The sequence below is a fragment of the Daphnia pulex genome, chromosome 10, assembly GCF_021134715.1.
Source record: "Daphnia pulex isolate KAP4 chromosome 10, ASM2113471v1".
In the NCBI taxonomy this organism is placed as follows: Eukaryota; Metazoa; Arthropoda; class Branchiopoda; order Diplostraca; family Daphniidae; genus Daphnia; species Daphnia pulex.
The window spans coordinates 1,708,319-1,730,913 of NC_060026.1; the positions used below are offsets into that span (position 1 = coordinate 1,708,319).

The following is a 22,595-nucleotide window of genomic DNA, read 5'->3' on the forward strand; positions in this document are numbered from 1 at the left end:
CCAAGATTTTTTAAATTATGCAATCTAACCTTTAGTAAAATATAAATCTAGTAAATAATCTAGTAAATAAACATGATTTAAAAAATGCCATATCATTAAAAAAAAATTAATTGATAATGGAAAATATTTCACAACAATTTTTGTGCTGAAAAACAATTATGTTTAATAAAATTGCGTCATTTGCGTCAATCAGCAACATTTTTCATTTTCGCGTTTCGTCTGGTTTTGATAAATGAATTAAACATTAGGCTAATAAAATTTAATAAATGAAATTCCTAAGATTTGGTAATAACACCAAAAGCACTGAAGTGCGATGGATTCTATTTCATGTCCTCCATAAAGCTCCAGAGAATTATAGAATTTCTTCTCGGAAAACTCATCCAACCATTTTTCAAGGATTTTAAAACATGAACGGACTTGAAATATGTTATCATACAATAGACGCTATTGAAAAGGATAGCAGGGTTATTGACCGTAGTGACCTTGTTCTCTATCCCTGAACTAAATCACCCCAGACACACCCTTGGAAATAGCAAAGCGACCCCAATACATTCCTCAAGTTTACCTTGAACAGTTCTTTATTCACGTGCAAGTAATTGAGGCCAGATTTCTTTTCCTCCTTGGATGACCTTCTTTCTTCCCGTATAAAACATTGGCCATCCGGAGCCTTCATCGTCAGTCTTCATCCAGCAGCTCATCGAGTAAGATGGAACTTTCTCGGCGAACTAAACTGGAAAGACTCGACCAGTTGACCCAATTTTTAGTTTGTGGGTCAACTTTAAAAAATTCTTTCCGTGTATTTCTTGTTAGTAGGTCGGGTGGATTCGGTAGTTACTGAAGAGTCCACTCGACCGACTACTGGAAATGCACCAAAGAATGAATGAATCCTGCAAAACTTGGTGTTTTATTTTGACGGAGCATTTCTTCCGCTCGAGAACAGCAAACAAAAATGAGTCCAACAAACTGCTTGTCCCAGTTTGTGCCACACGAACGGAGATAAAAACTTTTCGTTCGAACATAAAGCATGTTGCTTAAGGGAAGGGAGGGAGGGACCTGAACGAACGAGTGAAATCTTTTGACATTCAAGCGGATGGATCTTTAAGCATCCGCATTCCGCAATTTCTCCCAAAAAATATGTAAAACAGTGGTGGAATTGTGGTTGAACAAAAAAGCGATTCGATTTTTAAGAAAATGGGACAATAAAAAGCAATTCCATTTATTTTCTGAAAAGAATTGGGACAAATAAAACACAATTCTTTTTATTTCGCCGAAGAAAAATACTAACTCCGATCTATCATATAATAGAGGAACAAAATGGGACAATAAAACACAATTCTTTTCATTTCGGTGAATCAAAAATGGGACAATAAATGCAATTCCATTTCATTTAAAAAAAAATAGTAGAACTTTTGTCAAACTTTTGTTTGAACCCAATATTTTCATCTTGGTGAATTTAATTAAAAAATTGGGACAATAAAAAGCAATTCCATTTCGATGGAGAGTTAAGGTGTGAAAAAAATGAGATGAGAAGATATGAGATGAGATAAGCTCATACCGATAAAGGTGTGAAAAAATGAGATGAGAAGATATGAGATGAGATGAGAAAAGTTTAGATGAATTCAGAAATTTTCTTCTCTCGTCTTAGCTCTGCAAAGAGCCAAATGGGTAACACGTAAAACAAACAACACAAAAAACAACCAGGGGAAAAAAGGGGGGAAATTCAAAATTTGTTAAGTCACTTCGAAAAACTTTACAGAAAAAAAGGAAAGCAAGTGCGAAGAAAGCCATTATCGGGGTTACACGATGAATTTAGACGTTGATTTATCCCTCTATTCTAGCTTGCTATGAAAAGCTTTACAGAAAGAAAAAAATGTTTCCATAGTCGATAAATTGAACTTCGACACGCGAAGAATTGGCTCGTTTCTCTACAATTCGTTTACGGTGGGGACACAAATGGTTTTGGCTTGGTCGATTTGATCAAAAAAAAACAATTGGAGGAAAAACTGCAACAACTTCGAAAAATTATGTAAGAAAGTTTTTTTTCTTTTGAAGACGACACGCAGATAAAAATAAGATTCAATTCAAGAAAGTTACGGGGCTAGAAGAAAAAAGGCTACTTTGCTAGCAAGGGGAAAATTAACACTCTGCCCAGCAGTTTGTTAATCAAAGGCCGTCACAAATAGTCGAAAAAGTCTCCCTTCCAGTTGGGGCGGACATCAAAGGTTTTCGGGCCACAAAACCAATCAGTTGGTGACTGAAAAAATACCTTGTTGATAGAGCGCAATCGACTTTACAAAATAATGTGTAGAAAATAAAACCATTACCAGCTGAAGGCTGGAGGGTCCAGGGGTGATCCAATCATTTTAGTTACTTGTTGGTTCATTGGGTGGTAGTGGGGGGTCAACAAAGTTCCACCAAAACAGGCGGAATCATGATGAAGAAAAATCATTGTTCAAGGAAAGCGGAAAGTATCCGCTGGAATCGATCAAAAATAAGTTCTACTTTTACAAAAGTTCTATACTTTTGTAAATTTCAATGGCTTACAGATAGGTAATTCATCATTACGGATGATTCTGGATTAAAACGGACGGAAAAATAGGATGCAAGAAATTTTCTTGCCTGAATATAGTGTTCGCTGTCGACGGAATATTGACCGTTTAAAGTTATAACGGTTAATCGATCGTCAATCGATTGATTATCCGTGCAGCAGTTACAAAAATGTTTCGATTGAGTCACTTGTACGGCAATCAAGAACCGTCAAGAACTATAAGTGACAAAGTGACAATCAACACGGGCGGAAATCAAGATCGACGTTGGACTAACAGGTTCGCTTCCGCCCGGAATTTAAAAAAAAAAGAAAAGAAGAAAGAAATGTGTTACATACCTATCGCTTTGGAACGTGCGGGATGCATGGCATCCGCCGCGTGCAATCCGCAAAACAGGAAACCTCTCTCATTTTCAGATTCCCGACAGCTACTCCGATTGGATTCCGGCGCTGAGGATGTGGAAGAGAAATCACTTTCCATCGATCCGCGTGCTGTCCTGCTCTGCGAGGGAGGAACCAAGAATCCATCTAATTTCCTTACGTCACTTTATTAAAGTTTGTAAATTACCCAAATTGTTCGTGTCTGTCGATTTTGCCCTGAATGTATACTTGTATAATAATCATGCCTGTGTTTGAAAATAAATTTGCTTAACCGCAACTAAATTGTACAGTTTTACTTTGTCAAATGACTCATGAGACGAACAAGATAAAGTACTTAAATTGCTACTAATTAACTAATAACCTTTTTTAACTCTTACAGATTCGCGGTGCATTTCCTTATTTACTTAATTTATTCTCTAGGTAAAATTTTGAACGTGTTTAACTGTTTACAATTGCAGAGCCCAGGCTGCCGTGAAACTTTTACTACTCCACGGAACTATACTGGTTACAATGGTAAGTAATTCAGGTATGATAAGCACACATTGATATTTTCTTTTAAAATTTGTGTTTTATTATTCAGGTTCGACTGAATCCAATATTTCGTACAGTGGAAGGATCAAGAGTCAAAATCAAAGAAAATCTGTGTCAAATAACTGTGAAGTGCAACAGTTTTCAGTTCGGCTTTCACCCAAGTTATTATGGACTGACGGTCGACTTGCTGGCTTGATACAGGTGCGTGAAAGGTAAGTCAAATCCCAAGAGGAAAAGATCCAGTCTTCTTGTATCTTTAAATCTTTTGATGTTGAGTTGAATCTGTGTTGTCAAATTTATAATGTACAGTGCCAAACGACCAAAGCCCAAATAGTGCAAAATTCAATTTTATACCTGACGGAGGATATCCTATTGAATAAGAGTTCATCTGATTCAACATGACAGCTGTTTAATTCTGGTGGTGGAGGTCCAATTTTGAGTGTTGTGGAAATATCTGGTGGTGAAATTTGTGGGCTTTAATAACCAGTTTCACATGCCTCCCAGCTGTTTCCGTAATTTCCTGTCTATCATAGCCTAGCCCTTGCAAGAAGTTTTCGGCACAAACTCAGGTGATTAGGTATTTATTGGTGCCATCCAAAGGGGAGCCAATACACATTCACCATACTGCAATCAAGTTCCTGTAAGTAACAACTGACAATAAGGTGGTAGGTGCAACATCCCCTCTGCTGAGTCACCCCATTTGAATAACAAATAATTTATCCAGTTAACTTGTATGAACAAACCTCAGAATTACCAACTTGTATTGATCGCCATCAAGTGTTTATCACGCTGGTACCGTTCTAATAATTTGCAGTCCATTTTAAAACCTAGTACAAACAGCAGTCAATCAATAAATTAGCAAGTTATGCATAATCTAGATGATAATTAGTTAATTAGGTTACAAAATTCTGCATTCCCAGAGGTATTTAACTCCTAAATTCGTCTCGTTCAACTATTCCCGTCTGATTGTTGACTTCTTACACACGGCGGCCATTACAAAACAGCTGTTGCCAATCACGAAAAATGTTACACGGAATCTCTCTTGTTGTTTAGTCAAAATCAGCGCAAATGGTTGGAACCGCATTGTATCATCAAACTTAAGGAAATTGAAATTCATTTTTGAAACTTCCTTAGCCGTCCATCAATTGTGAAAATCAATAGCTGGAGCAAGCGCATCCAAGTTTGATTTCTGTCCGTAGTGAAAATCAATTTGGCGTTTCGATTGACATATTCATCATTGTCAGCAGACGAGAAATCGCAACTGTCAATCCATCGACCGGGTTCTATCCAACATTCAAAAAATCCATTCAAGAATTGCGTAACAATATTTAAATTAAAAGAATTAAAATAGTATAGTGAATTAAATTTAATTGTGTTTAAAAAAAAAATTTTGTTTTGCGTGTCGGGCATTTTATTGCCGTCCATCAGTTGAGATGAAAATTGTTTGATAAAGAGCCGCCCGCTTTTTAAAATAGAGTGCGGTCACAAGAGTGCCATAAAGAGTGGGCGTGGCCAAAATGTGTGGAGCCGTTTATTATTATTATTATTATTACGTACGTACACAATTCCATTTTGTTTTTTAGTTGTCATGTCAATCGATTGTCCATCCATTCTACAAGTCAAATATATTTATATAATATTTTCTATAATGACAAAAAGAGAGGGGCAGCAGTGGCATCAAATCATCTCCATGTGAATTCGATCGCGTTTAAAACTGATCGAATCCAACGGCGTGAAAATTTGCGCGCCAATTTCAAATTTGATATCATTATTTTTCTTTTGGTTTTTCAAAATTACAAACACAACTAAAAAAAAAATTTTATATTCATATATGCAAATCGATCGGCTGACCGTGACGTGGAATTATTTTGAATAAAATAAAATAATAAAACAAAAACTGGACATGTACATTGGCGGGAGTCGGGGCGGGAGAAAATAAAAAAAAGTCGATCCATCCATCCGGCGATCGATCGTTGACTATACACACACACAAATCGATCGCCGCTCTCTCGCGAGAACAGATTGAGATTGAGAGGATGTCTGCGGTATTCCGATTGGATTCAACCACGCGTGAATTTTGTATGGCGGCGGGGGTGAGGGGTGGTGGATAGTCGTGAATTTGGGGTGGGGTCAATTCATAAATAAAAAGGAGCGGGGGAGGGGGACCGAGGGCAGCAGCAGTAGCAGCAGCACATGACATAGTGAGCAAAAATCTTCTTCCATTTTTTCAAATAGTCACGTCATATTATTATTATTATTGTAATTATTATTTATAATAGAAAGAATTTAAATTTTTTGTGGGTTAATGTCAACAAACAATTGGGTTTAGTTTCAGAGGAGCGTCACGTTCTCGTGATCGTCCAGCAGTAGGCCGTCGGAGGAGAGTCCGACGTGAACGACGTGCTGCCTCCGGTTTGATGGGATTGGCGTGTTGTTCTTGCTGGTGTCCGTCTCCTCGGCCGACTCGTTGCACATGGACGAGTTCTCCTGGTCCACAGGAGCCACTATGATGCGAGCCGCTCCCGTGTTGTTGCTGCCCGTCTGATTGTTGGACGACGGCTGCTGCTGCGGTGATGACGACTCTGGCTGGGTCGCCGCCGTCGGCCGCCCTTTCTCACCGCCCGTCGAGAATTCCTGCCCGCAGTCGCAACAATATCCCACGCCTATTTATGCAAATTAATTTTAAAATTAATCATTTTTTTTTTATAATTTTTAAATCAAATATTGACCCGGGTGATGATTTTTATTGTTGGCAGTCGGGGTGGTGGCCGTGCCCTGTCGGACGGGCGCTTTCCGGTAGGTGGCAGTCATGGTGAGTTTGCGGACGTTCTTGTCCGGATGGAAAACGATGATGTACACTTTGGGCACGTACAGGCACACCAGCGCCACCGTGGCGCTGAGGCTGATCGTCAAACACATCGTCGTTATTTGAATCTGAAAGCAGCGCATGCAGAAAAGTCAAAAAAATCAATTTCAATTAAAAAATAATTCACGCAGCCCGAGCCTGGATGAAGCCACAGCACAAACCTCGTTGGTGTTTGCTGTCCCGAAATAGATGGGCAGAAAGGCCAGCCAGATGATACAAGTCGTGTACCTTTGGTGGCCGAAATTAAATCGATAAAATTAACTTTTGGGCGATTGGATTAGAAATAATTTTGGTGTGGCAATTTTACATGGTGAATCCGATGAATTTGGATTCGTTGAAATTTTCTGGAATCTTTCGCGTCTTGACGGCGTAAACGGTGCAGACGGCGATGAGTAGGACGTTAAAGACTTGGCTGAGCAGGAAAGAAGAGTCCTCCATGCGGCACTTGAGGATCGTTTGGTCTCTTTGAGGGTAGGCCGCTCTTATACCCGGTGGTTCCATCCACATCCACAGGACCGTGCCCAGCATCTTAACATTTCAGCCACATCGTTTTTTAAAATGTTTAGAATGAATTCAAGCGGAAATATTTTTAAAATAAAACCTGGAATGAAATGATGCACCACGTGATGACCATCTGAGATTTCGGGCTGATGAAACTGGGCCGTTTGGCAGAGCGGGAAGCCTGATAATTCAAAATTGAAATTCAATTAAAAAATTGTTAACTTATTGATTGAAAGGGGGGCTGGATTACCGAGTCGAAGATGCGGGAAATGCGGTTGGTTTTGGTGAAGAGGGCGCCGTAGACGATGGAGAATCCCGTGCCGACCGAGAGCCGCTGGATTGCGCAGGTCACCACCATCGGTTTGGCCAGCAAAGTGAACGTGTTGAAATAGCAGAGCAAAATGCCGCCCAGCAGCACGAAGCTCAATTCACGTCCGGAAGCCTAAAAATATTAAGTGCCGCATAAATTTACAAAAATGTTAATCATCATACAATACCCAATTAATTCAGCAGTTCTAGAAATAATACAATTTCAATCTATAGTCCTACCCCACCACCCACGTCAGTAGTCTTTTGAATGCCCTAAAGTTCCTTATATGCAAATAAGCTCCTATAGAGTAGGAGTACTACCCCACGTCAAGTGCTCCTGATGGCTCCCATTTCCGATCAGGGAGCAGCTCCTTTATGTCGCCGGGCATAGTACAGAGAGAGTGCCGGATTGCTTTTATATGTCAACCGGCGCCTTGGATTGTTTGTCAATGGACGGCGTCATGATCCTGACTGGACTCGTTGAAATGGGATCGGCGGCCCTGGGAGTTCCAAGTGGGCTGGATGGTTATTATTTGGTGTATACCTTGACGATGGGCGTTTCACTGTGCCGGATGAAAATGGAGATGACGGTGACGGTGAGGAGGATTCCGCCGCACGAGACGCAGACGGGCACGATGGCCAGGAGCGAGTCCCACCTCATGTACTGCATGTCCAGGTCGAAGCAGCCGTGCTTGTCGTCGTACGGCCACCTGCCCGGACCGCAGTCGGCGCACTTGAACTCGTTCTCCACGTACTCCCAAGGATCGCACCGGTCGCAGCTCCAGCAGCAAGTATCCCCCTGTTTGTGAAATAAATTCAGGAGCCATTAAAAAACAAATGCAAAATACCATCAGCACCCCTAGAGCCGGAAGGTTTTGCGGGTCCTACTATTGCGCAATCGTTGGCGGGAGATTGCCAGATTGGCAAGGATCATTAAACAAACATCCGGGCTCCTATTTCTTCCTTATAGAAAATCCTGATGACGACTAGGGGGTAGGGGTGGGGGGGAATGGATCTATAACCCACCACCACCCCGTTTCCGCCCTGTTTCTCATCAATCGAAAATCAGGAGCGTCCCATTTTGCTGCCTTCCGGCCGTCTGAATAATCTCAAAAGTCCATCGTCTATACACACGGATGGCCTGCGGAGACTTTTGATTGCCCTACCCACCCTACTTCATGTATACACACAGCATACATAATAAGGAGGAGAGAGGGGGGGAGAGAAAAAGGAGCCAACCATCACGTTCTAATAAATATATATAAATCACGCCCAGGAGCTGATGCAAAATGATGAAAGGAGCTGGCGATCGAACTAGCTAGCTAGCTAAAGAGAGAGTTGACTTTTCTAGATTTATTTATTTAATTTTCCAGGATATGAAAGAGAAATGGAGAAGCGGAACTTTGGCTAATAGTTGTGCACATTATCACGCTCGCCGTAGCAGCCCGGAATATGATGATGAGCTATTAGACGATAATGCACAGGAGCGGAATAACCGTTGGCTCCTTTCTTATTTTTTTAGATTTTTTTAAAATGACGTTAATAGATATCGTGCCGAAGGCCAATTTATCTTTGATGTCTTTTCGTCGTTTTTGAATACCGGGCGACTAAATTTCCACCGGCCGGAGGAAGGAAGGAAATGATTAACATATTTTATTTCCCCCCCACTCCTTTTTTTTAATGAAGGGGCCTTTGTATTATAATCGACTTTTTTTTCTATTCCATCGCTCCTGATGAAATTATCAAGGATATCAATTGATGTAATCATTCGAGTGGCGATGATATTATACATCGGCTTTTACGAGCCTCTTCCAGCTCCTGTGTAAAACTGCCGGAATACTAAAAATGGAAGCCCGGAATAAAATGTAGGAGAGAGCGGGAATTTCAAATGAATAAGAAAATAAAAAAAGGGGAATTGATAATCGAATTCCCTTCCCCGCCCCTATTATAGACATTTCCATCTTCCCTTTTTGAACGTTTCAAAGCTCTTTTTTTTTCTTTTCTCCTATTATGCAAATGTATAAGAGAGAGAGTCTGGGGAAATCGATACATGAGAGACTGAAAATTTTCCAAAGTGTTAATTAATAATTCACCTGCTGGGTAATTTTGACTTGGCCGACGCCGCAGGGCTGAGAACACACGCTGGATGGGATGGCCGATTGCTCGCGGGTCCAGATCACTTCGGCCGGATCCAGTTCCAGTTCATTGTACCATTTGCCAACTTCCTGTCATTTTCAGAAACATCATCATTTGCATATTATTACAATATAAAAGCGGATAGAGATAAAGATAAAGTTGGAATATGAATGAATTTCTAGACCTTGTAGTCGTAGCCATTGTTGGCGCTGTTGGGAAGTCGTCGGTAATTCATGATGGTGTAACGGGCCAATCCGTCGCCCCTGGCATCGAATTTCACCTCACTCCCGGCCGGATCTGCACATGAATAATAAAATGAATGAATTTTTAACGATTTTTAAAAAATAAGAAAAATTGATGGAAGAATAAAAAAATTCCAGTATCGATCCAGCCATAAAATCTATTTTGAAAAAGAAATGGAACCTTAAAGGAGACACATTGAGGAGATAGGCCTAGCCGGCCGTGTAATAAATACAATTATACACTCTATCTCCCAGTTACATTGAGTTAGAGCTATAGAGAGAGCCCGGTGCTGGCCTCGGCTATTATATGGCCATGGTGTATATAACATTACATCTAAAAATAAGAGAAAAAAAGAATAAAAGAAGAGTCGCGTGGACACGGGGACAAAAATGCGACAAGACAGCACTCAACACGGCACTCTCCCGTATTTATTTATTTATTTATTTATTTATATATAAATATATATATATATATATATAACACAGTGTGTAAAGTGCTTTTTGCTGTGTGAGCGCTGATATGTCACGACACGTCTGCTTTATCCCAACAGCTTGAGATTTACAGCCCTCAAATATGTAGTATATCTAGAACCTACTAGATATATATATACTATGAAAACCGATCACATTTCCTCGATTTAAATACGTCCGTCGCCCCACTTTATTTTCAGAGTGACTTTTCCCACATATCGAAATATAAAAAGAAGATTATAGATTCTCCAGAAAGCTGTCAAGTGCATATATAACGGCCGCAAAAGACAAATGGATGCGGTGGCGATAGAAACGCCGGGACCTGATTGATCGATACTGTGAATAATTCAAAAAAGAAAAAGGTAGAAAAACTACAACTAGGCTACTCCGGATGATGATGGACGGGAAATATAATAATAATAAAATAAAAAAAAGGCTATATAGTATATAGCTGTATATTATGTCTCTACTATATAACCTGGGCCTGTTCTCCACCTAAACTCTATTATGCACAATCAGAAACTAATCTCCCAAAGTTTTCGGGGCTCTCCCATCAAAGTTTGCTCGTACAATATATCTATCTATATATGTAGAAAGCGCCAGCAGCACACATGTCTCAAACTTTGGTTGGCTTTTAATTAAACATGTTCTTGTCTTCACTTTGCTATTGTGTGTGTATGTCTGCCAACGCCAACTACATAGTGAGAGAGAGAGACTATTACATTAAATAATAACGACGTGTATAATCATCTCGAAAAAAAGAGATGCAGACTCAGCCCAATAGGCTTTCATCCTATTTTCTGTGTATAAAATAAAGAAAAGAAAATAGTGGGGGAGAGAAAACATGGCGTTGCCAATTTTTCTAGACAATATCTCTTTTGATCCCCCTCTTCATTTCACGTAGGAAAAATCATCAAAATACGGAGCAAAGTATATCTGCATTATTACGAAACGTGTTGTGTGTATGTACTATTATATAGGCCATGTATAAAGCTCAGCTCACTCCCCCTCTTCCTTCCTTTCATTTGTTTGGCATTCTCGGAAATAAATAAAAATCCAAACACGTCACAATAGGCAAAGATTTAAATGTTATTTCTTTTCCCGCCTACCCTTTCTAGACTAGACTAGACTAGACTTGTGTAGACAGATTGGCGTTAGACTAGCTCTGCTCCAGTTCGTTTCATGTGAGAAAACGATTAGATTGGCAACAGCCATCGGGGCCTGGCGATGATCAAGGAATGTTGAAACATCTTTCATCTTTTGATACCCCAAGCCTGAGCCTACTAAGGATCGCTATCAAAACAATTTTTTCAAAAAATACAGCGCGCAATCAAAAATACACAACAATAGTCTCACGCGTTTGACCTTTTGAAGTCGTAATCGATTTCCCTATATAGACGTGATTCGTGCGCAGCTCTGATTGGAGCACGCGTACACACTTGCGATTGATGAATTCAATCGGTCAGAGTGTGCATGTGTGTGTGTGTGTCGGTTTGATATCAATCAAAATAGAAAGAAAGAGATGGACCTGCTGTTTCGCATGAGTAAATGAAAATAAACCTACCGCTGTGAATGATATACAATATATATGTCTATAAGTAATAGGCTACTGCGGTCCGGCAGACATTTCTTTCTTTTTTTTCTGGGCCGGCGGCACGTGCGGGAGAGACGTCACGCAGCTATTATACATAATGGATCTCCATTCCAACCCCCCCGTGGGCCGGGGTAAATGTCTATCTACTACGAATAAATGCAGTTACATCTAAATAGGCGACGGCCATTTTGTCGATTCCCGTCACTCATTTCTCTTATCTAAAAAATTAAAAACTAAAACATTATTCCCGTTGAAAACATCGTTAACGTTCATCCTCCAGCTCCATTATCCAGCGGATGGAATAATAACGAAGATAAATGGGCTGGCATATAGAAAATCAAATTAGTAAATGTTAAGATATAATACCCAAGAAGGAAACGTTGAGGAGATATTTGGTGTAGAAATCGCCTCCGTCGTAGCTCAAAAGCTGTGGGCAGGCCCCGTAAACGGGCGGATGGTGACGCTGTCCGGCTCCGTTGTGCGGCTGGCCTCGACGATGTGATGATCCAGCCGAAGAAGAAGAAGTGTTGTAACCGGAGCAGACGTCACGCTGGAGAGCTGAAATGGCGTGAGCGAAGGCGTAAACGGCGTCGACGACAAACTGGATCTTAGAGTCCTGCTCGTAGCCCAAATGGGTCAGCCGCAATCCGGCCGGACAGATGGAAATGTTGCCCGGCTGCTGGAGCGTCGACTGCTGCTGTTCGACGCTGCTGGCCGCCGACGAGGAGTCCGACTGCGGCTGGAGATTGTGGGGTAGTAAACAGCCGTGAACCTCCTGCCAATAGTCGCCGTACCACGGATTGCGCTGGTTGTTTTGCGGAGTCAGCGACAGCATGTAGTCGTCAAAGCCCGGAACGCTTTTCGACTCGAGATCCACCGTGACGGCGCCTTCGGCCACGTCCTCCAGGCCTTCGACCAGCTTGTGCTGGCGTCCCCAACCGTCGCTGGCCACCCAAATGAAGTGCGAAGTAATGGACAGCCGTTTGGCAGCAGCTAAAAGTCCCCTGTAATATCAATAGAATCAAAAGAATCAAGACATTAAAAGGGTGGTTGATGGATCGATCGATATAATAGTTACGTTATCGATTTATAGGGTTTTATAGAGAGACAGTCGGCTGGACGGGGGGGATTATTCGATGGGAAAAAAGATGAGCTGCTCTCCTATTTGTCAGAGCTGTGGGTTGAATAGATAGGTTCCAACTTCCCCTTTTTGTAGAATAGATATGTGTGTAGGCCTAAGCTCATCTCTAAATGAATAAACATTTAGTCTTGGATTAATTTTGGTTGGAGAGGGGCTGTGGTTTTCAGGGTCAGTTTGATGGGGGAAAGCCAATTACAAGGAAACGATCCTTTTTAATTCTCTACGTGACCGTTTTCCCATTTTTAGCTTTCTGATAAATAATTGGACATGTACAAAAAACATCTTAATTTGCCCCCAGGGGAAATTGGTTTTTTGTTTGGTTATTGATTTTGAAATTGAGTACTGTGATTATGTTTCAAGGTGACAAGATCAGGATCAAGTCAGTTACAATGAACAATCAAAATTGCAAGATGTGCAAGGAACGTTTTGGCTGAAAACGTAAACCTGGTTGAACAAATGTTGCATCAAGTCCATCACATAGTTAGTATGGAAAAGTAACAACTTGCAAGTAATAACATATTAATGTTCAAGATGTAAGTAATGGACAAACTGAAACACTTAAAAGTTTTCAGCCCTGTCATAACTACAACGTCACAGACTTCACACCTCACAGAGACTAGGCCATTTCAACCACTTAATTATTTCTTACCCACACTGAATCATTAATTGGACACTTGTCACGACAGAATTGAGATTAATAATATATTTAATTCCTCCTGGTTCAAAATTCCCAGACAACTTGCATCTTGGGTCAGCCTGTCAGACCACTTAAACCCAGCACTTAACGTACCCCAAAGTGCCATGCTTGTATGAGAAAACATCAACAACTTTCTTCAAAAAATCAATGACAAATGGATCCAATCTTTCTTATAAATAGCGAAACCAAGACTTTCTTCTATATCCATTTGCACTGGTATTTCATCCCTTCAAAAAACACGATTCTATACTATTAGTCAAACGAAAAATGCCACGTGTTTTCGCTGCAATTCGCGTTTGGCGCATCGTCTAACTTTTTCGGATTCAAAAATGGGTGGCAGCCAATAAAAGGGTCGAGTTGTTGGTGGTTTGAATTGTTTCGATATTCCCAACTAAGAAAAACGTCAACTCACCCGACAAAGTAAATATAACTATAGCCTCTATATACCAGCCGATACACGAGATATCTGCATTTATTGGGGGGGGCCATTTAATAGTCGATAGAATTTGGCCAAAGTTTTCGAGGGGGGTTTCACATGTATGCGATGGGTTAACTCTTTTTATTTAGCGATCTAGACTTTAAATTGACAAATAGTGTGTAGAGAAAGCTCAACTCGGCTTGATCGATAAACTCCCCCTGCCGACTATAGTACACGTCTAAATAATAATAATCCACTATAGACTCGGATCGAAACATTGAGACGTCAAAATGTTGCGATCAATTTGACAGTTGCCGGATTTCAAGTTAAAATAAATCGAAATAGTCAATAAATTCTAATCGTATGGTAATGAGGAGGCGGGCTCCTGATATTCAATCTGATTTGAATCTCAAAAAAAGGACAAATGTTTACGTCTACACAGACAACAAGAGTCAGCACACTTTTGTTCGACACACCCAACTTTGTGTGTGTACGACATATTATGTACGTTTGTGAAAGGGAATCTCGTTCATCTTTTTTTGCCAAATAACAAATGAGCAGCTAAACAAAAAAACAATCGATCCCGTTGACGTTTCTCATTTTTATTTATCGGCGATCCTCCTCCTTTGGCTATAAGGAAAACTAAAAAATCGATTTGAAATCCTTTACAAAAATAGATCCTGTGGGCTGCAGCTCCTTGGCGCGTCACGCATAGAAAAACCCCCCAGGAGCACTTGATAATAAATTTCTCGAAAGGTTTTTCCTTTTTGTCGAGTTGTTTCCAGCAATCTGGCGGCCCATTCAAACACATCACGCGTCTCTTTTGTTGCTTGAGACTCCCCTATGGCGTCATCGCCTTTCATTCTTATTTTTTACTAAAGTACATCGAGATTTTTCATATTAGAAATATAAATACAACGTCGAGAGATGTTTGATGGGTTGATATACAGCCCACCCCAGACGGACGGACGGACGGGGATATATAATAGAGAGATGATGACGTCCATTTTAACATGCAGCTCACACAACACGACGGGCGAGAGATTCTAATAATAGGCTGGACTGCTGCTGCAGCTGTTGTTACGCGCAACAAGTTCCAATCAACAAGAAAATTGATTTCGATTTAAATCCTGTCAAAGTTTGGGGTGTTTGTCGGCGTCTATTTACGGGGGAAACGGGCGGGTGCTAGCTGCTGGCCCGACTTGTTATCGTCTAGAAAAGAAGCTTATACAACCAGACGGACATCTGCGGCTCGAAATGCACACCCCCCACCAGCTGTGGGTGTTGGGAGAGCTGGGCAATTTGGTGGCGGTGATATCGATCGAAATATTAGACAACCGACATATTAAATAATATGTGCGATCCTGGGGGAACAAACAAATTAAACCTGGCGCGCTCCTATTTTTCAATTACTTCCTAGGGCGTGGCTCCTATATTTTTGTTTTTGCCCAGATCGAAATGGTGGAATAATGGACGACGGACTAACCTGGCGTCGTCTGCCCGGGTGAAGAGGACGATGGCCCGGGCGAATGGTTTGCGGTAGAGGTTGCGGATGATTCCGTCAAAGACCCGCTCGTCGGCCGTCGAGGAAACGCGTTCGGCCACGGCGATGCAAATGTTGCGGGCGCCGGCCTCCCGGTGGAACACTTCGATGCCCGACTCGCCGTAAGAGCCTTCGCTGGCCACCGTCGAGATGTAAGTCCAGTTGAATCGCTCCACCAGATCCACCAACGTGATAGCCTGATAATCATCCGGCGGAACTGAAAAATTTGAAAAAAAATTTGAATTAAAAAATTTTTCGCGCCAAAAAAACAAAATTTTCAAATTTTCAAATTTTTTCGCGCCAAATTTTTTTAAAAAATATTCCAAAAACCTGTGCGGGCGAAGAATTCGAATCTGGACTTGTCGCTGAGTACTTTGGCCGTGGAGGCGGGCGAGATTTGCGGAATGCGGAAGAGTCTCAAGAGATTGGCCACTTGGATGGAGACGGAACTGTAGGAGCCGCCGACGACGCCGAAAACGGGACCGAATCCTTTGCTCTGCTGACTGGGCGGCCTCCGGTCCCTGGGCGTCGATCCGTCACGGCACTGGAAGGAAGCCGAACTAACAAACTGATTGCCACCAGCACTAGCACCGCCGGAACTGAAACTACTGGACGAATGATCCATGGCGTTGAGTGACGCCCTGATGAATTCCAGGGATCGGTTCAGGGCGTAAGTGTCGCGGGAGCAAGTGTCGACGACGTTGACACCCAGCCGGATGCCGGGCAAGAGCCGGCCCTCACGGTTGATCTTGTCCACGGCGAAGAGCATCGCTTCCAGCCGCTGGATGCCCCGGTTGTAGACGGCCGATCCGCACGGCGTCTTCTCGCCTTTGACGTGGACGGGAAACAATCCGCCCAGGATGATGTCGCCGGGCAACTGGATCGATGCCCCCGGCGAGTTGGAAGGTGACGAGCCAATGGTCGACAGCATGGGCTGTTGCTGGCCAACGACCTGAAGGACGGCCAGCCACAGGAACGTCCAAACGATGAACCACATTAATTGACGTCCGTCCGGCACGGATGGACACGGCTGATCCATCATCATCCGACGATGGCGATAATTCCTGGACACCATTTTTACCGCGACACCCGACTGGATCCGGCGGCCACTCAAACTCGACTGCTGGCCCGGCTCACTTTGATTGTCCAGGGCGTTTGAAACGGAATTTCACAGGTGTCGCACTGTTAATCATTTGTTTATATATTCGTTTTCTATCTAACGGCCAACGCCCCTGAGTGAAAATTATGATATTCCGTCCGTCCTGCTGCTGGGCTGACAATAAACAAACAAACAAACGAGGTGGGTGGGTGGGTGTGTTTTTGTTATGCGGGCCGGCAGTTAATTGGAATTTCTGGAGGGCGCTTGTTGGCGATAGATCATCACCTGCGGCAATGCCCCAAGGAACGGGCTCGTGTTATTAAGCCGGACGACGGGCCGGCGGCGGCGGAGGACTGATCGTTGATATTGTCCACTAATAGTAACGAAGTAGAATCGATGCTGCTGGCCAGCCTCGCCATCAATTCCCGGCACCTCCACGATAAATTCACCTCTGCAATTGCGTCAACATCCAGTTGTTGTTGTTGTTGTTGTTGTTCCAGGCTGCTGGTTGTTATCACAGAACGCACCGACACTTGTTCCGGTTTCATCATTCTGCCGGAATTGACACATTCACGCACTTTCACTAATCACTGCCCAGTTGTCGTCCCACTGCTGCCGGAGGGCTCCATTTCCACTGAATAATAAAAAAATTTGAATCATCATCTTTTTTTGAAATTCCCGCGTGAATGATTGAATATTTATTTATAAAAAAAGGAGGGGGTGGGTGTGGGTGGTTGGGGGTGGCGGGAGAATTTTTTTATTTGAAGAAAGAAGAGAACAAAGGGCATCGGCTATCAATCGATATAGAGAGAGGAAGGAGCACACATATCTATTCTGTCTAGCTCCTAGCTCCTAGCTCCTTCTAGCTTCTTCCTCTTCTCTGATGTTGTATATGTATATATATATTGCAGACACACAGCAATTCGGATAGAGGAGCTCCTGTATAGGAGCTGGGTAGAGCCGCACATGCATTCATCAATGGGTTAGATAGACAACCTTTAAGCTATTCTCCAGCAAAGGAGGAGAGACGCTAGGAGCCGTACATGTTATATAGCTCCTGACTTTGGTCCTCCTTAAATGATTCAGAGCCGCCAGGAGCCAAGGAGTTGTGTCTGCTATTGTTGTTGTTGTTGTTGTCAAGTCCGTCTCCTTTTTGAGTAGACTATTCAACCCCTTCGGGCGTCAATAAATAAAATAAAATAAAACGGCTCCTTGAATCCTATTCCAAAAAGGAGCGATGGGAAGAAGAAGAAGAAGAAAGAGAGAAAAAATGTTTGTATTTCTAAATCGCAAAGTCGGCGCGTATTTTAAAATGACTTTGGATCAGAAAAACAACAAAAAACCCTGCGGCACTCGGGCGAAAACAACAACAGCCTCCGGGGAGGATTTTTAAGGAGCATTGCACAGCACACAGGCTCGCTTTTTTTTTGGATTGCGCTGTGATTGCGTTATTTGACTTTTTGATTATACATATATGAACCAGGAGCTGTTCTCTCTGTGTGTGTTGTATATGCAGTTCTATACATCCATCGGCCCTTTTTTTCTTTTTTAAGGAGCCAAACTTTTCTTCTTCCGTTTGTTTGCGGATCGATTATCTCTTTGCAGCAACCACACACACACACACACAAATAATATTCAAGGAGCCCAGTCAGCCAGGAAAAGCATTTCCTACATATATATACGCCACTATAGTCTGTGATGAAATAATCTTTTGACAGCCCCCCCCCCCCATACGATCAAGGAGCCCATTATGACGAGGCTTTTGAATCTAGTGAACGTCACGCAAGTCAAACTCGACGCATTCATAATAGGAGCCAATCACACCCGAATATAACTACTAGACGTCAATCAAAAGCAATCAAATAGATTCAGCCTACTGCACTACAACTACACCAGTTTAAATAATAATAATAATAATAATACAAAACCCCATAGAATAAAATGTCGTCCACCCATCCGTAAATGTTGTAGGCGCTCCTTAACATTATTATATAGGATTCATCTTTAGCTGATGCGCTAGAGAGGGCGTTGTATATAACACACACACTAGCCCCCCCCCGCAAAGCTTTCTCATTAACAGAACTGGGGGACGGCCAGCTATAGAGAGATCTAGATGTGTCGCCGGGCGACATTAAAAGATCCATCAATTATGGTTTTTTGTTTTTTGTTTCTAAAAGAAAACATTCTTGCACATCATTAAGAAGATTTATAACACTATACCGCGTTCATTCTCCTGATACAAATAAAATGATTTAACTACTTCATCTAAGGCCGGAAATGATTTCAAAGTTACTCACCTAAACTGCAGCAGCGTCAAATTCTCAAAGTGGTGTAGTAGTAGGCAGGAGTCTCAGGAGCCTCGTTCAGGGTAGGGGAGCGGTTATCTAATAAACGGCGGGACTGGCGAGCGGGCGGGTGGGAGAGATGCGAAGAGCGTCGATCCGAGCGTCGTCGGATGAGCCCCCAAACTCATCGGAAGGGACACTCACGCACTGGGTTAATATCTATCGAGAAACTAGACACACACAGAGACAGACACGCTCAGACATCTCTTTGGCTCTGGCCGTGACTGGCCCAGTGGCCGGAGGGGGGGTTGCCCGCGCTTGCTCTCACGTCGCCCGGTTATATTGCGCAGCAGCAGAATGGAAGAAAAAAGATGCGCTGACTCTCTATAAAAAAAAAGTCTTTGGTTCGTTCGTTCGTTCGTTCTCTTCTTTTTCTTCGCTCCATTTGATATCCCCAATAATTCAGTTCTTTTTTTTTTATTCTTTTGGCCGGCCCATGCCATCGATGGATATCTTCTTTTTTTCCGGCAGAAATGTCGCCTCCCAAAAATTTGGTAAATGTGTAATTTTCCTCGTTATATTTTTAAGATGTAGAGTTACCCACCCACCCACCCTGGGCCGGTATGTATGTACATCTGTGAGGATGGACGTCGAGCAGAGTTGAGGCTATGAATAAAAAGCAGTCGAAATCACGTTCTTTCTTTATAGATCGAAGAAGAAAACTGGGAGCGATGGATGGGAAAAGGGGGGGAGAGATTTACTATAACCCCACCCCACCCCTCTTTTTCCACCCAGTGTGGGGGATGATGACGAGTCTCTCTTGGCTCACGAATCTTCTTTTTCGTTCGTGATGCCTCGACTCAATCGATGAAAATGCTGTTGGAGGGCCACCAGATCTTTGCTAACGAAATTTTCGGGGGTGGACAACTTCTATACGGCGAGGAGGAGGTGCTGCTGGTCGGAAGGTCACACGATTTTCTGGTTGTACTTTTTGGCTTCGAGTGTTTGACGATCAAATATCTTTCGAATTCGATTTGTTGGGTGGTAGTACACACAATAGCGGGGGTCTGATCTGCAGTCGTTACTGCCAATGAATTATTTAATGAACTCTGACTGAGAGTCAACGTTCACAAGAGAAAAGCAGTTCCACAGCAGTCAACCGCCTAGGAATAATTGTACTCTGTCGCCTACTGAGAAACGATTTATAATCAATTCCATCCAATAGTCAAAAAGGAAGAATAGAAAATGCATCTGTCCTACCTTTAAGTTTGGGGAAAAACGGAAAGGCATCTCAAAGTGCTCCATCCATCCGCTGAAAAGTTAAAAATCCCACCAGGCGGGAAAATGGGGTTCTCGTGAATACACCCACAGTCCCATGCACTCACATGGGCGTACACGAGAATATTTAAAGACAGAGGAAGGAAAGAGATTGGTTAACTCGAACGACATTGGTAGTTTCTCCAATCCAAAGGATGTTGTTTACCTAAATAAAAAAATGAAAAAAAATGGTTACGAAAAATATTGAGAGAAACAACAAGGAAAAGTTGTGAATGTGACACTGGGTATATACACCATAATTGTTAAACAGAGGAATTTAATGATTGCATGTAAAACTCCGCTGTGGTGCAAGTCATGCATCATTAAAATATCTTGCAGCTTAATAAAAGTAACGAAAAATCATTACCCAAGCGATGATTTTGTTGAGATTGTTGCTGATGTCCAGCACAAGCAAAACTTGCACATGTTGTAGTTATGATGGCTGGCCCAGGCTACAAATCTGCACAAAGGGAAAGGTTACAGAGTACAAACTGCTATGCATTGACAAGGGGCTTACATCATCATGACCAACTAATACCATTTCACAAATTTGGGGTTTACACTTTAACCAGGTTTAACTCTTCTATATGGAAACTGCCATAATCATTTCCTTAGTATTGTTAAGTTTTAATTACTTTCCAAACATCATGGCGTGGAGAGCATGTAGACACCAGAGTCCACACGACGACCACATTTTGTCTAAATCCAAATTTTATTTGTTGAGCTATTTTTCGAGCAGCCATCGTCTCTTTGTGCAAACTCGCAAACAATACGAAAGCAGACGACACTCATTTTCTAATTAGTCATTTCTAAGATATCGATTAGAAATGATTAAAAATCGAACCCCATCCCCCCAAAATCCAAACCGCTCAAAAACGAACCGATCAGGATTATTTTTAGTATCTAATAGTTCGTCTCATCAAATTACACTGAGCTCTGCTAACACAATCAAGACCAAAGTAGAAATTATAAGTTTATTACTTTAAAAAGACCGAAACCGACCAGAACCCACTTTAGTCAGCCAAAAGTGGAATAATACCTAAACACTCGACATTAATAATTAAAAGGTGATTCTTTTTTTTCTGTCGTAATAATGCATTAAATCGATCATAAATAGAAATGGAAGACTGCCGACCTTTAACGTAGATTGTTCACATGTAATTGGAAAATGAATATTTCATCGAAGAAGAAGGAAAAATGATGGAATCTATTCTTATACCCATATTCGGTTTTGTTGGATGCCGAGAGTTAATAAATTCACGAAATCACGTTTTTTTCTTTTCTTTTCGGATGATTTACCTCCGCGTTTTATATATATATAATAGACCCGGGCGCGTATTGTATAGTAGAAATGGAATGCGGTTTTCGCTTGTCCCGGCTCAACTAGAAATCTCAAATGCACAGCACGTATACTGCTAGAAAGATCTGACGCCCACACACACACACAGAGATCAGAAATACACATATACAGCCTTTTTATGTAATATATTCAAATCGCTCAGACTCCTATAATACTGGCAGATTGTCAATTTAACAAGAGCAGACATGTCTCATATTTATATATGTTGGAAATCGCCAATAGGCCTTAAAATGGAGTGGCTCTATAATGATGTAATCTGCTCATTCCTTTACATATAGACATGTCTGCACACACAACACGGGCTGTAATACTATATATATGTAGTTTCAAATGTATAGCCTAGCTATACATACACACTACATTATATTACGTCTATATACAATGGAAGAAAAGATGTATGCACAGAAATGGAAACTATGTGTGTGTCTAGAGCCTGGGCTGCCAACTCTGCTGCTGTGCTGGCCGGGGTTATATTATAGTTATTCTCAAAACTTTGTTCGACTCTGCTCTGCTGCGAAGGAGAGTTTAGACGTTATAAGAGCTATACGACACGTGTAGACGGGAGATATGTGTGTGTAATATAAGTTGGTACCCTCCTTTCGTATTACAATATAATCACGATGCTAGAGTTACACAAACTCCTCCTACCGTGTATGTATATTTATTTTAGCATTGTTAAATTTCATATTATATAATCCAATTGGAATTGAATTAGTGAAATTGACTGTGCACCTTTTAAATGGCGACATGTATGCAAATGAGGAGAAAAAAAAGGAATATTATAGAAATCCTGATGTGGAAATACTCGACGCTCCTAACAATCACGAAAGAAAAAAAAAAGGATAAAGTTTGGGAGTTTTTTCAACTTTATAATATCAAAGTGGATACGCTACCCTGTGTCACAGTTCGATTTTCTGACTAAACTCGGCACACAGCTCCGGCCTTTTTAACTTTTATTCAACTCCCCCTTCTTCTTTTATTCCATTTATAATATAAACCGGAAAAAAGATATTTGATCAAAATCCATCCAGCGGATGAGGGGAAAAAAAAGTTTTCAACACGAATTTGACACCAAACTTCCGGCGATTTATACAGATTCCGGATTTTAAAAAAACCCGAAAAGTTTATTTTTTCTGTCTGATGATTTTTATTTTTTTAA

General features: G+C 41.7%; 1 protein-coding gene and 2 long non-coding RNA genes across 3 annotated transcripts; 1 reads left to right on the forward strand and 2 right to left on the reverse strand.

Annotated features, from left to right (window-relative positions):
- The first annotated feature begins 100 nt into the window (after positions 1-100).
- On the forward strand, positions 101-4,087 carry LOC124204063. The gene is made up of 2 exons (XR_006878734.1): positions 101-3,439; positions 3,507-4,087. It is a non-coding gene; the product is annotated as an uncharacterized LOC124204063 (long non-coding RNA).
- On the reverse strand, positions 3,475-4,499 carry LOC124204062. Its single transcript, XR_006878733.1, has 4 exons — positions 4,360-4,499; positions 4,201-4,284; positions 3,812-4,095; positions 3,475-3,739 (listed from the first exon to the last, which is right to left on the reverse strand). It is a non-coding gene; the product is annotated as an uncharacterized LOC124204062 (long non-coding RNA).
- Positions 4,500-5,065: 566 nt separating this feature from the next.
- On the reverse strand, positions 5,066-20,859 carry LOC124204061 (metabotropic glutamate receptor-like). The gene is made up of 16 exons (XM_046601069.1): positions 20,712-20,859; positions 20,444-20,536; positions 20,020-20,242; positions 18,772-19,949; positions 15,706-17,108; positions 15,319-15,592; positions 11,943-12,580; positions 9,454-9,566; positions 9,227-9,358; positions 7,678-7,932; positions 7,075-7,266; positions 6,925-7,005; positions 6,631-6,851; positions 6,485-6,551; positions 6,187-6,391; positions 5,066-6,120 (listed from the first exon to the last, which is right to left on the reverse strand). The coding sequence occupies exons 5-16, from the start codon at positions 16,448-16,450 to the stop codon at positions 5,789-5,791; spliced, it is 3,255 nt and encodes a 1,084-aa protein (XP_046457025.1). The 5' UTR covers positions 16,451-17,108; positions 18,772-19,949; positions 20,020-20,242; positions 20,444-20,536; positions 20,712-20,859; the 3' UTR covers positions 5,066-5,788.
- Between the last annotated feature and the right edge of the window lie 1,736 nt (positions 20,860-22,595).